This window comes from Manacus candei, unplaced genomic scaffold, assembly GCF_025592945.1.
Source record: "Manacus candei isolate 608988 ecotype Guabito, Panama unplaced genomic scaffold, ASM2559294v1 h1tg000083l, whole genome shotgun sequence".
Lineage (NCBI taxonomy): Eukaryota > Metazoa > Chordata > Aves > Passeriformes > Pipridae > Manacus > Manacus candei.
Genome location: NW_026138131.1, coordinates 1,181,199 through 1,195,422, shown reverse-complemented (window position 1 = coordinate 1,195,422; position 14,224 = coordinate 1,181,199). Strand labels below are relative to the sequence as shown.

At 34.7% G+C, this 14,224-nt stretch overlaps 1 protein-coding gene across 4 annotated transcripts in view; it reads left to right on the top strand.

Moving 5' to 3' along the window:
- The window catches only part of CFAP47 (cilia and flagella associated protein 47), a 287,854-nt gene that overhangs the window by 245,768 nt on the left and 27,862 nt on the right, over window positions 1–14,224 (top strand). For 2 of the 4 annotated variants that reach the window (XR_007908382.1, XM_051811714.1), the window contains 2 exons: window positions 3,956–4,047; window positions 8,051–8,170. Coding sequence is in view for 3 of the 4 variants with exons in the window: in XM_051811714.1 (XP_051667674.1) it covers window positions 3,956–4,027 (72 nt within the window). In the remaining variant the exon portion in view is untranslated. Of the gene's footprint in view, window positions 1–3,146; window positions 3,307–3,955; window positions 4,048–8,050; window positions 8,210–14,224 lie in introns of those variants that run through there. The other 2 variants (XM_051811713.1, XM_051811716.1) reach the window with 2 other exon arrangements.

Sequence of the window (14,224 nt, the reverse complement as noted above, 5' to 3'; positions counted from 1 at the left end):
GATAACGGTCAATTCAGAAAATTTTTTTCGTATTTACTCATTGAGACTGAATAATTATAATACTGATGTAGCAAAACTAACACAGGCTGCGACTTTCTCACTGGTTTTTCAATTAGAATTCATCACAAGGGATTGTGATCATGTTTTAATGAAAGGGAATAAAAAAATTCAAGCAGCCTCACTGAAAGCAAAAAAAAAAAAGATACAAACAAAAATGAACTCAATAAGAGTTGAGGCTGAAATGTTTTCTGTTCTTTATTAAACTCAGAGGATTTAGTAGTGAAACACTTTTGGAAGAGCTTCTATAAAAGATCTTAGTTTTCATATGTGAGCCAAGCTTTTATCTCTTTTAGCAGATGAAAATAAATGAAGAACACCTAGGCCTGACTTTTTTAATGTATTTCAGATACTGGAGGACTGGCAATATCTCAGTCTTTACTATCTGATATCAGTTCTCCTTTTCTGGATGAGTTCCTTGAGAAAGAATTAGCAATAATTCCCCAGCAGCAGCTGTTGTCTATGAATATTATGGAGTTTGCCCTTTCGAGATTGCGAGGATAATAGTAGAAAACAGACCTGATTATACTGGGTTGACATTTACATGGCCAGTGCTAATTTTAGCAGGCTTGTCTGTGGTTTTGTGGTTTTAATTTAAACGATTCTGTAGTAATTTTATTGGAGAAACTATCACAAAAACAAGTAAACAAACAAATAAAAGTGCCCCCTCCTAAATGATTCTCCATCAGACTTCAAAAAACATTATGAGCTCTGCCTGAACTGAGTGCTGCTCTTCTGGATACAAGCAATGAGAGGCACTCTCATATATTTCAAAATTAAAAGCAATGCATCAAGGAACATAGTCCCTTCGACATCTAGAAAATTTATTATCAAAACACCTTACTAATACAAAAAATACATGACTTTGTGATGAAGTTCCATGAGAGGATGATGATTCTTTGCAAAGAATACTGCAGGATATTTTGCTCACAATTTTATCACCATGGCATTGCTTGGTATGCCTGCTCTTAAAATTTTCCTAAGCTACTGTAGAGGCAACAAATGCATCTCTACCCATCTGTATTCCTTCCAAATAACATCCCAGATACAGGGATCCACTGCTTCTTTACTTTAATTTTAGCTCTCACAGGGCTATGCTTTCTAAGGCTGACACAGAAATTACACAGAACTCAACCACAGTGTACTGCCCCAAAGTGAAGCCAGGAATTTGAAATACACTCATTTTGATTTAATTATGTAACTCAGCTCTGAGCTGTAGGCTCAGTGCCCAAGGAATCTTTTACAGAATCAGTGTTCTCCACCAGCCTTTGGAGAGGCTTGAGGCGAGACTCAACAAAAGGTTACCTGAAAATGAAATGAGGGAGGATGCAGACCTCCACATGCCTCTCTGCAAGGCAGTTAACTCAAATTACAGCCCTTGGTTTGAATCAGATGTCTTCAGTCTTTTAAAGGATCAGCTGAGCTTACTCTGCTAACTATTACTGTTTCCTAATGGGCTGTAGGACAGTGAAAGGCAAGTGAAGTATTATCAAAATCTGGCCCAAACCTTTTTACCAAAGGTGATGTACCTCTATTCCAAAAAGAGCCTTGCTATGGATTTCTTGCAAAGAATTTGTGGGTACTCATTGCAGTATAAATGCTTACATGAAGATAAGGGAGTCAGCCTTTTTGCAGTTAGGCATATTTCATCTATCTTGTTAACTAACCAAAATCATAAGGAAATAAATCTGCATTAGCAGTTAATGATCAGTTGGTTAGTTGACAGCTGCAGGCAAGCCCAGTGATATAAAAATTACTGTCATTATGAACAGCTTCTACTAAGAAGATTTTTTATTAAAAATGTGAATACAATCTGTTTCAACAGCAATATTATAAAATTTGTCTTCTCATTATCTTTAATAACCAATTTTCTGCCAGAATGCCCCAGAATGCTATCATATAGATTCTGTATTAAAACTTATTTTAAAAAACCAAGGCACTATGTCCTGGAACAGACATAATTAAGCTGCAGTTCAAACAATATATGCAATGCATATGTAATATAAGTAGGTATTAGTTTACAGTTTGTTCTGTTTGTCATATGTTAAAAGTGACTGCAAATGAAACTTAAGGATGTGCTGTAATGGTGTTACAAAGTGGTTCCCTACCGTTGTTGGTTACACTACTTTGGTGTGCACGTGTGTGGATTCAAGGCAATCTAATTGCAAATATATCCTGAGGAATACTCTTCTATTTTAAAGATATTGCATTATAGGCATCTGTCTTAACTACACCAGTTTAAGCCCAAAGTGGGCACATCCTAGGAGAGATCTGCCTATTCTCTCATGGGGGGGAAACAGTGTGTCAGTGCTGTAGCATTGCAACAGTGTCTGTGATCAGCTTAGTTATTTCCGATACTGGATTAAAAATTAGTTGCTAATTTTTAAAGATTTTCAAAAAACCTTTTGACCACATCATTACCAACAATATACTTATATGTAATATATCTTTTAAATCTTGGAACAGGGCCTTAAAAGTTCAATGTATCAGGCTGCCTTCATTACAGACAACATAGCTTTAGGTTTTCTTTTTTAATACAGCAAAATCATTCTGATGTAATATCATACAGAAAAGGCGTGTTTTGTAAAATAATAATGTAGATTATTTTAAATATATTACAATTATATCTTGAATGCACTGTTACTCACAGGTGCAACCCACAGATGCTGAAAAAAACATGACTTAGGCCCTAGAAAACCATGGCATTGACATACATATATTACACATGATCTCTGAATATTAAATGTGGAACATAGTTGTAGTTTTTTTGTTTTGAGCCTTCAGAGTTTCTCTGGGTCCCATTTCAAAGTTTAATCATTAAGTAGAAGTTTAAAACAACACTTCATATAAACTTCTCTATCCAGGGCATTGAAACATAATGTATCTGATACAGGAAGACAGGCCACAAATGTGACTATAAGATTAGAATTGGCTGTAGCAAGAGCAGGGTAAAATGGAATTTTTCACAGGGAAAACAGTGCACTGATAAAATGTTAAACAGTGGTTAAAAAAGTGAAAGGGAAGTATATGGGTAAACCAATAATTTTCAAAACTTTCAAAATATCATAACAATCTGTTACATCTTACAGGAATCCATTTAGCTCCAAAAGAAAAAGTGAATATCCCCGTGTTATTCGTGCCACATGCAATGAAAATGTATAAAGCTGAGGTGATAGTTCACGTAAGGAAGGAAAATGGTGAAAAATGGACTTATGAGTTCTCTGGTGGATCAAATAAAGACTTAAACAGGTAATTTATTCTAATAGGAAAGGAAAAAGTAGTTGAGGATATTCAGTCCTGTCTTCATTTCCCCTTTGACTATTCATGTATAGCTCCCAAAAGCAATCAAGTGTCTGATTTGAGGGCAATGGGTGGCCATCAAAAGCTTTACATGTACCCTACAAAGTATGTGGATTCAGGGTAAGAATTCCCTCTGTCTTAATATCTTCCTGTTCCCACTTTAAATAAAGAAAATGTAAAGTACTACCTGCCAGTGCAGTTATGAATATTGAAAGCTCTTAGGTACCTCTGTTTTTTCTGTGTGTTTGGGCTCATTATGGTTCTCATTTGGATATGTTTATGTAATGCATAAACTGCATAAACTTTGTTTTAGTGTAAATATTACCTGCCAAAATGCAGGTCAGGCCAAATGTTCTCGTATCCAGACAGAATAATATTCAAATATGCTAAGTGGATATAAGTTGTAGCTGATATAATTTATAGCTGATATGTATAGTTGTATTTTATTTCTTATTTTTCTCAGATATATTTATCATTACAGTACACAATAAAATAGAGTCTAACCTTTCTAACAATTCTAGACAACAAAGTCTAGATTGCTTTGGAAAAAGAATTCTCAGCAGTCTATCAGAATGATACTCTTCACTTGTTTTCCTAGGAATGTTTTTCTAGCAGAAAGTGGGGAAATCGAGGGAATACTCTGGAGATATCCAGTTCATGGAATACCTGAAGCACCACAGCAGAAATTAGGTAGGTAATGGTTGAAAAAAACTTCAACGATAATTTTAAGAAAATTAAATAGTCATTTATGTTCTCACCTGCTTGATCACAAGAATTTGCAACAGTACTTTGCTACATCCTAAAAAACATGAAATCACATATTAAAAATAAAATCTCCATTTGCAACCTACAAATCTAGATCTATTATTTTGTTCTCATTGTGGATAAAAGGAGCTGGGGGCAGTTGAAAATATTAAGGCCTGTGCCCTTCACTGTACCAATTAATGCTGAGTTTGAGAACTGAAGGTAAGTCTAATTAACTCACAGGTAGATTTCTGCTTGCATACCCAGAACACCCTTCTGGAGAGTTTACAGGGTGCAAAATGTTGGAGTAGATGTTCACTGTTTTTCTCAGCCTTGAATTTCATTTCTTAATCGAAAGCAGAATACAGAGTTGTGTGAATAGCAGTAAGTTTTCCCTTTGCTTCTGAGAAGTAAACTTTCATTAAAAAACAACTGACACTCACAAGGGATTTTTTGGTTGCTTATTTTGGGGGTAGTAAATGCTTATAGAATTGATCACCTGTTTTTTTAAGGTGTGATGTAATCCCAGAACTGTGAAACAGGAAATTGTGAACAGCCTTTTAAATCTATATCCTTGATGAAGCTACATTTCAATATGTACATGAAGGAAAATTTTATAGCAACTTGTCCTTTCAACTTACCTTTTTAAGAGTGAATAAGTGAATAAAATACTTGTCTACACTAAATGTATTAAGGTACAGGAACAATTTCTGGAAAAACATAGAAATAGATATTTGTACTGTCATTAATTTATGTTGCTTAAGGACTCTTTACTTGTAGACAAATACCAATGATGTGGTATTAATTAGAGCTTTCATCTCTTTAATTTCCACTGTAATACCTTAAGGAATGAAACAGAATATTATCGTGTAATCAGCTGTTGCCCGAAATGATGGTTTTAATGAGTCTCATTAGCATTAAAACTATGTATATTGATGTGAATATTTGTTGTGTTATTTAAATCTGTTATGTAATTCACTGGCACTCTGAGATAAATCTTCCTTTTATTGGGCTATCGTTTTCATTTGAGTCACAGAATCATTAAGATTGGAAAAGACTGCTAAGATTGAGTCCAACCACTAACCCAACACCTCTGTCTTACCACTAAATCATGTCTCTAAGCACCATATCTACATATTTTTGAACATTTCCAGGTCTGATGATTCCACCACTTCTCTGGTGACCTCGTTCCAATGCCTGACCACCCTTTCCATGAAGAAATTTTTCCTAATATCCATTCTAAACATCCCCTCATGCAATGTCAGGCCATTTCCTCTTGTCTTGTTGTTTGTTACTTGGGAGAAGAGACCAACCCCCACACGGCTACAAGCTCCTTTCATGTAGTTGTGGAGAGCGCTAAGGCCTCTCCTGAGCCTCCTTTTTTTTCCAGGCTGAACACCCACAGCTTCCTCAGCTGCTCCTCATCAGATTCGTGCTCCAGACTCTCCCCCAGCTCCAGTGCCCTTCTCTGGACATGCTCCAACCCCTCAATGTCTTTCCTGTAATGAGGGGCCCAAAACTGAACACAGGATTTGAGGTGCAGCCTCACCAGTGCTGAGTACAGGGGGATGATCACTGCCCTGGTCCTGCTGGCCACGCTATTGCTGGCACAGGCCAGGTGCCATTGGGCTTCTTGGCCACCTGGGCTCGCTGCCTCATGTTCAGCTGATTTTTGACCAAATCCCCAGGTCCTTTTCTGCTGGGCAGCTTCCCAGCCATTCTTACCCAAGCCTGAGGTGTTCCCTGGGGTTGTTGTGACCCAAGTGCAGGACCCAAGACTTGCCATATAAGCTGTGAATTAAAACTATTAACATTCATAAGTTGCTTAAGTAACATCATTTCTGTATATGATCAGAAACCTAAATAATGTCAAATCTTAAGTAATTTTAAATTCCTAAATACTTCTTTAAAGCAGCAAAACTAAATTATATTTAAAAATGTTTTCTATTAGTTTCTGTTCAGTAAATGTAATGCATACAAGAAACATTGCTTTCATTTTGAATACATGCCATTCTTTGGCCAGCATGTTATGTTGGGCTAACTTTTTTTTCTAAGGAAGTGCTAGGTTCTTCAAAAATTACCCAGAAAACTGAAATATCTGTTTGTGAGTGTATTTAGGAAGCTTTCTATTCTTATTTTGATTCTGAAATCCCATGGTTTTCAGTTTTAAATGGGCTTTTTAAAAATCTGTGTTGTAAGGCATGAATCCAAAGCAGATAATAACAAGAAATATACTTTTTTAAAAATTGTTTTAAATAATAAACAAAATTGTATTGTAATTTCTTTTAATGCAGACACTTATTAAAATTGCCTGGAGGCTACAAGCTCTTATGTCAAAAACCAAAGCTGTTTTGCTAGTATATTAGGCAGTTCATCTTTCTGTCATTCTTATTTGCATCTTAATGTACTTAAACTTCTAGAAGTCACTTGGCTTACTATCTCATGAGACCAATTAAAATGATCAGTGGTCACAGCCCAAGTAGAACATGTTAGGTAGATGATAACTTGGCTATGTTATAAAAGTGATTACAAGCAGAGGATCATCCAGAATACTTTTTTTGTTCTTGTAGTCAAAGCACCATACACCAATTTAGATTGGAGAGGACCACTGGAGGTCATCTATTCCAACTCCCTGGTCAAAAGTAGGTTTAATTAGATCAGGTTTTTGAGGGACTTGTCCAGTCAAATCCCAGATGTATCTGACTTTCATCCATAAGTATTACTTAGCCGTTTAGAAAAAAAGAAAATATAGAGTCAATTCAGGTAGCTAGATGGACTGTGGAATAAAAAAGGATGTGAACACATGTGCACACAGTAATCTGAAACATTTAGTAAGCTAGTGTAATGCAGACAGTGTAATCTATGGTTAAATAAGAAAGATCTAGAAATTACTTCAGCCCTGTTAAACAGGAAAGGGGATTACTTGAACTTGATGTATAAATACCTATTTTCCAGAATAATGATAGTGAATCAGAACTGAAAGTTGAAGATAAATAAACATGGCATTGAAGAAAGAGTTTCATTGCTCTTTTTTAAGCACTTTACATAATTACTCACCATGATATGGTTCTAAACTATTTATCATTAACTCCTGATGTTAAGTTCTGTTAATTTTTAAAGAAACATTGGATGTAATTCTGATGAATATGACTTCTAGACCTTGACACTGACAAGTATGTGATCAGCTCTTCTTTTTCATGGTGATTCCCATAACTCTAAAAAATTCTAAGTCTTTTGTTTCAGTTCTTGCATGTAATTTCCTCCTCTTTCTCTGCCAATAAATATTGAAAGAACCATAAAGAGTAACTATTGAAGCAAGCTTTAGAAAAACTAATGTGTAAGCTAGGGCCTGACAACTTTGTAATGAAAAAGACACATTTTAGAAGCAATAAATTAAAATCACTTCTGAATAGAAAAAAAAGCTCTGTCATGCTTCAAACAGAAACTTGTATAAGAATACTTTTTATTCTGGCATACTTCTATTAAAGCTGAAGTTTGAACAACAGTTTTCTTAAATTAGGAAATCAAAGAGTAACTTAATATTCTTTCATTTAACCTTCAAATTTCTTTGGTTTTGTTTTTTGTTTTTTGGTATTTCTTTGGTTTTGTTTCAGTCTTCCTTTCTCATTGGCATATTTCAAACTATGCCGTAATTCCTATTTGCAATTGAACTAAAATGAAGATACATTTAATGATTAAAAATAAGAGAGAAATTTGCAAATGTTGTTAGGAACTAACTGTACAAACAGATTTTTGTTTGCTTAGCAATAGTCCTGCTACTTCACCTAACAAAGCAATGAAAACTGAAGGCTGGGGAAAAGCTTTCGTTTGTCTTGCTCCTCACTGGTATTTTGTCTTTCTCTAAGCACGTTTAACTTCTATGTTTAATTGCTTTGTTAAAATCAATATGCCGGTGCTTTACAAATAACATGATTTTACTTTTCTGTAGTTGTGGTGCGCTGTCGAGCCAGGCAGAGAGTAGAGCAAAGAGTAGAAATGCTGCTGATGGGTGTAGTTCCTGATGCAACTGCTGTGACTGATGCAAGAAATTCCGACATGGTCGATAGAGATAATTCAGCCAACACCCAAGAAGTTAAAGTCACTGATGGTAAGAATAAATAGTTTTGATATCATACTATTTTAGGAATGTTGCAAATAAGGTAAGTACTTCACCAAATGTGCTGTTCAGCCGTGGCAAGGTGAGGTTTAGAAAAATTTTCCCAGTCCATATTTCTATTGTTTTGCAAATATAGGATATCTGTTTAACAGTATGTCTTCAGCTGTAGGCACCTTTGAACCTGACCTGTCTTTTTTCTTTTAATCTGTCTTGGCTGTAAGGCTTGCACGCAATACAATCTCTGCTTCAAAAGAGAACAGCCTGCACAAAGTCTAAAGTTAGCAAAAATATGTCTGTGTAAGCACTACAAAGAAACATTTATCTGCAGATTGTCCCTGTTTTTAAGATGCATTCCTACTAGCAGGCCAATATCTGCAGCAAAATGGATTGAAGAAGGAGGACTTGTAGGAAAGAAGTGATAAAGTTCTGTTAAAGGATAGCTTCCACTTACTGTTAATCTGCTGAGAACACAGTGAAAATCAATTTCTTCAGAGATACCCCAGCCTTTCATATTATACCTCTCCTTGAAACAGAATGGTACAACATATAGGTGGCAAGAAAAGAATGCTTGTTACTGCTGTATCGCTGGTATTTCTTTTAATAGATGTACCTTTTCAGTCATAGTCACTACAATAAATTTGAAAATTGTGTGCCTTTGAAACTTAACATTATGACATATGAGACAGCCTAATGTGTGTTTAACTTAGCTGTAAATGAGGGAAGGGATTTCACCCATACTCAAACTTTGTGTAAGAGTGTAATGCATTGAAAGGTCATAAAAATTGAGTTTACAGATGTTGCTGTGATTGCCATGAGGCGATCAGTTGGAGAGGCAGCAAACCTTGCTGTTGTGTCTTGTTTCTGCCATTTACAGTCTGTTCCAACAGAGACTTTGCAGGAATACCATGTTACAGAAACTGTCCTGTCAAATAACTATGAAAACCTAAAAAGCTGTAAAAGGTAAATCTAGGTGAATTATATCCTTCCTATAAGGGTGATTTTTATGCAAACATGACCATGCTCTGCACACTGACCAATGTAGTCTCATATAAGCAATTACTGTCCAGATCTTTAAACAAATTTTATTTTTGAAAGCTTTTAAAAAAAGAGGAGATCTGGAGTTGAACTGTTAACAAGAGCTTGCATAGCATATACTTACTGATTCGTTAGTATTTTTAATTACTTAAACTTTATACTTACTCTTATTGCAGAGTCAAAGAAAATTTATAATCTGGGCGTATTATTATTTTATATTCCCATATTAAAAAATGTTAGTGGTCAGTCTAGTAAAATGAAAAGATGTGAAGCTCTCAGTATACATTCTTTCCTCTTTGGAGAACTGTTAATACTATTATATAACTGTGAATACTATTATATAACTTTATTCATCCTTTTGAGAACTGCTGTCCATCAAGATACAGAGGGACTTTTTTTTTTTTTATCCTAGAATAATGTGTTTAGCTCTTTATTGACTTGTCACATATGAGCAGGCTACCTTAAGCATACTTGAGGTATTTCCCTCCAACATGTTGGCATCTGAATTGACACAAAAAACATACATTGAGCAAACTGAGGCAGCATTTTGAAAGACTTGCAGGTTCCTGATGTGTAGTGCTTGTTTTATTCATAGGAATAATTTGTTAACACTGACTTCTGCACTCACTGCAAGACATTGATTTGGCACATTGCATCTTTTCAAGCAAAAAGTCTGGTAGTGAAATGCTTTACACCATAGGTAATAAGACCATTTATAACTATGCTTTTCATGGTTTTCAGTGACATTAAAATGTCATTATTTATAGATGAATTTGATGCCTATTAGGAATCAACTTTAATGGTACTATCTACTCTTTCTTCATTCTACCAGAAATAATATAAATAAAAGCCTAAACCTCTAAGATAACAGCCCGGCAAGCTGTTCTTCATTCTTTTTCTCTTCTGAAAGAGTGATTTATCAGAGGGTATGTGTGATGTGCAGTAAGCAGTTTTTACATCCAAAGATAAATGATGATAATTACTGGCAGATCACATTTAAACAGCTAATAATCTGCTTCAGTATTTAAGGCATTTGGACAAGTATAAATACTTTAAAGTTAAAAATTTTCAAGTATGTCTTTTACATAAAAAATCAATTTCATCCAACAGAGATCATTTGACACAGAAAACTATTACAATTTCTTAAGAAGGGACCATCTAAATAGTATCTATCTGAAATTATATAGTTTGTTGTTCTGAAGTCAACAAAGTTACAGGGATCAAATAATAAAAGCTTAATGTTTTAGACATAGCAAATATAATATGACCCTTTAAAAATAATTTTCAGTTGCATTAAATGCATATTTTCACTCTAGATGTATTTTTCATCTTTTTCCTTACATGTGACTCTAAAGATATCTTTTTCAGTAAAGCAAATTTAAGAGCTGAGATTCATCCAAACAAGTGTGAGGGCTGTTATTTTTATTCTAATAAAACAGCATTTTTAGTTTACTTTAAGTATTCAATAGGAAATACAGACATATTTCATTTTCCTTGAAATTCTATTTAATGTGGCAGATCAGGATCAGGAGGCTCACCTTTGGGATATGAGTTCAATAAAATTGGATCTGACCAAAGAAATCTTAACACCAAAAGAAAGAAAAATGCTAGTGTAGGTGGAGACAAAATATTTTTATAGACTTAATCTCTCCTCCAGAGATTTTAATGTGATTCCTGATAAAATGTAGCAGGTTAATATTGAAAGCAATATGAAGAGGATAATAAATGATGAAGATGGTCCTCTGTCCTACTTAAGCCATCTCTGTATTGTCAGAATCATTGTGGCATTATTTTTTAAATTATCTTTGAGGATGAGAGAGTTATAGCTATATAAATGAGATTTTCTTACTCTGCAAGAGTATAAGAAAGAAAAACAAACTGATTGTTTTGGATTAACAGCAGATGAAAGAAGTGAGTAATGTCAAAATGGAAGTGTTAACAAGGGGGTAAACCACTGACTGGGTCACTCTGTTATGGATTATTACCTTGTAGTTAAGGGTAACAATTCCTGCTGGAAAACAGGGAACTAGTAGAAGTCAAAGAAGAGAGCATCAGAGAGAAATGAAAGCCTTAGGTGGATTGTCATGTCAGCTACTTAGTTTTTGTTTACATCTGGCTGTTTGTTTCTTAATTTATGAGTGAAGCATGGGAGAGATTGGATGCATTGTTTATTTTCTTTATTGAACTGAAATAATGCCAGGCATTTTAATGAAGAATTTCGAATAGGACTTTATTTATTTGTTGATATACAAGGCTACCAGTAGGTCCATTAAAAAAAAGAAAAGAAAAAAATTAGCATAATTTTTTATCTCATAAGTAACCCCTCCTACTCTCGTTTCTTAATATAAGTAGAACACTAATGACAAATACTGAAAAAAATGAAGAACTTATAAATTGTGAGCAAACGTGGTTTGGAGCTGCTTTTATTTCTGTTTACAGAACAGGCATTCATTTCTGTTTCTTTAACATTTTATAAAATGTTGAAATCTGCAAGCCTTAGGAATCAGAAGCATCATTATGTTAATTAAAATTACTTTCTGACACTTATGCAAAATCATGCTCAGTTTAAATATTCAATGCTTACAGGGAACCAGATCAATTATAAACTAATCTGAAGTTATTTATTCAGCTTCACAAAATTGCAAAAACAATAAATAATACAAACCTAGACATTAATAAGTTCTTCCAGGTGTTACTCTTCAGTATGATGTACATCCAGGAAACATGAGAAGTCCAAAAGAACTGATTGAGTAACCCAACATAATGTATCTCTGAAACAAGAATACATAAATAGCTATCTCTTAAAATGATTTTGAGTTAGTGGATGAGAAAAACCTAGGCAATATAATTTGCTGCAAGAGTCTATTAATTACTTTAATTGTTATATGATTGTGATTGCCATTCCTCCCATTTCCTGCTCACAGAATTTCCTGTAATTGCTGTGGTTGGATGATAAGGAAGTATTGCTTCCAATAGAAGTGAAACTACTACACCCTTGTTTTGTAACGATATTTTGGGAAAGCTTCTGTAACTCAAAACTGTAGCCAACACAGGTCTCCAGGACCTTAACTGTGCTTCTGCAACATCATAGCACCTCACAATGCATTAATTTGCACTATTTTTTGAATTATTTTGTCATTATTTATGGGACATCAACAAAACCTTGCTAACCAAAGCCCTTAAGAGATACAGTTTTAGGTTTCCTAGAAGTACAATGAAGCAGTGCACTCCTTGTCTCAGCTTTTTAACATAGAAAAGCAAGTAGAGGGTTTATGCACCTAAATTTGCCTCAGAAAATGTATCTGACAGCCACTGTTGTAAAAAACCACATGCACACGTGCAACTGTTCTACCCTAAATGCTCTTCTATTTCCAGGTTATTACATCCTATTGTCATTTTTGTGCTAAAATTCTTTGTCTTCTGTGTCTGAAGCTGGACTGTTCAAATTTTGTTGTTCTTACAGAAAATGAAGTTATTATCTCTAGATCCCCTTCATCTCTCCCACACTGCACATTTCCAGCAGAACATGATGAAAAAAAAAACAACCTAAAACCAAACAACCTTCTCCTGTTGTTTTGGAGAATGTATACAACTTTATGTTTTTATAAATTAGTGCATCAGGCCTCTAGTTTTGACAGCTTAAGAACACATTGATCTGAAGCTTTGAAGATATAGCTAGATATTAAAACTACAAGACGAGTGACTAGAAGTTACATAGAATCGCCACAGAGCATTGAATGAAATTGTGACCTTGAACCATTACTCTTTCTTCAGGCCACCTGAGGAATACAGAGTGAAACCTCAGAAATTTGCTACACTGAACTTTTATTAATTCTGAAACTGATTTGTATCCAAAACATAACACAAATGGATGCCTCCCCTGAGATTACATCTGTCTTATAGTAGAGGATTTTACACTACCCTATGTTATGGATCTTCCATCTTATGTATAGCTGAATGCAGTCTGTTGGATAAGGAAAAGGAAGGAAAATAATGTGACCCTGGTTATTAGGTCCTGTGTTCCAGTCTCTGTGGCTCAGCCTGTTTTGTATATTAAAAAAGTCAGAAGATAAAAAATGGATCCTTTTGTAATAGACCATAGTATGGTGTAAAACTATCAAGGACTATTGAAAAAACTGTGACATGAGTTTTCAATTTAGCCTCTGTGTGTGCCAACACAAATTGAATGTTTCGGTTAAAAGACAGCTTGAGTTGTTACTGATTTCCATGGGTGCCATTCAAAGTGAGGCAGATGGGTGAGAATACCATCAAAAAATAATGTCTGTGTGAATTAAGACTAAATCGCGAGATATGTTCATGAAGAAGCTGCTTTGATGTTTCCTGTGCCCAGCCAATGATGTGATCTTTATCTGCTAGAGTTTCTGGATAAATGAAGACAAGGTGAAATAAAAGGGGAGCCTGTTGGAAAAGCAATATAATGTGTTATGAAGAAACACATTTTAATCAATTCCTTTATAGAATTAATTGATAGGTCAGTGTACAAATCTGAGTAGAATATCAGATCCAAGGAGAATAATGTGGGAGATCCTTTGAGCTGATGAGAATCCTTTTGCTTTTTCTGAGGTTTTTGTTTTAATTTACTATGCCAAGTAATATCAAAAGAAAGAAAGTGTGTTAAGGCAGGTGGATGGATAGGCATAGTGAAAAGGGAATTAATGCAAAAGGGATTCAGAGAGAGAGAATATATGAAAACAATCTGCAAGAAACAGTGCAGAAATATATCTGGAAGAGCAGATACTAGATGCCCACTATGTGTTTCATATACATGGATTCACAAGCTTCCATTTCAGTTGTTACAGTGTTTGGAAGAAACATGCTCAAAAAAAGAGGGGAGGAAAGGTTTTTAACTGCTCTCTTTACAGTAGAAACTTGGTTTAGAAGTGGATAGCTGTTTTAAAGAAGAGTTTTGAAAGAGAAAAATAAGGAAACAAAAATATCAAATGTAAGCAA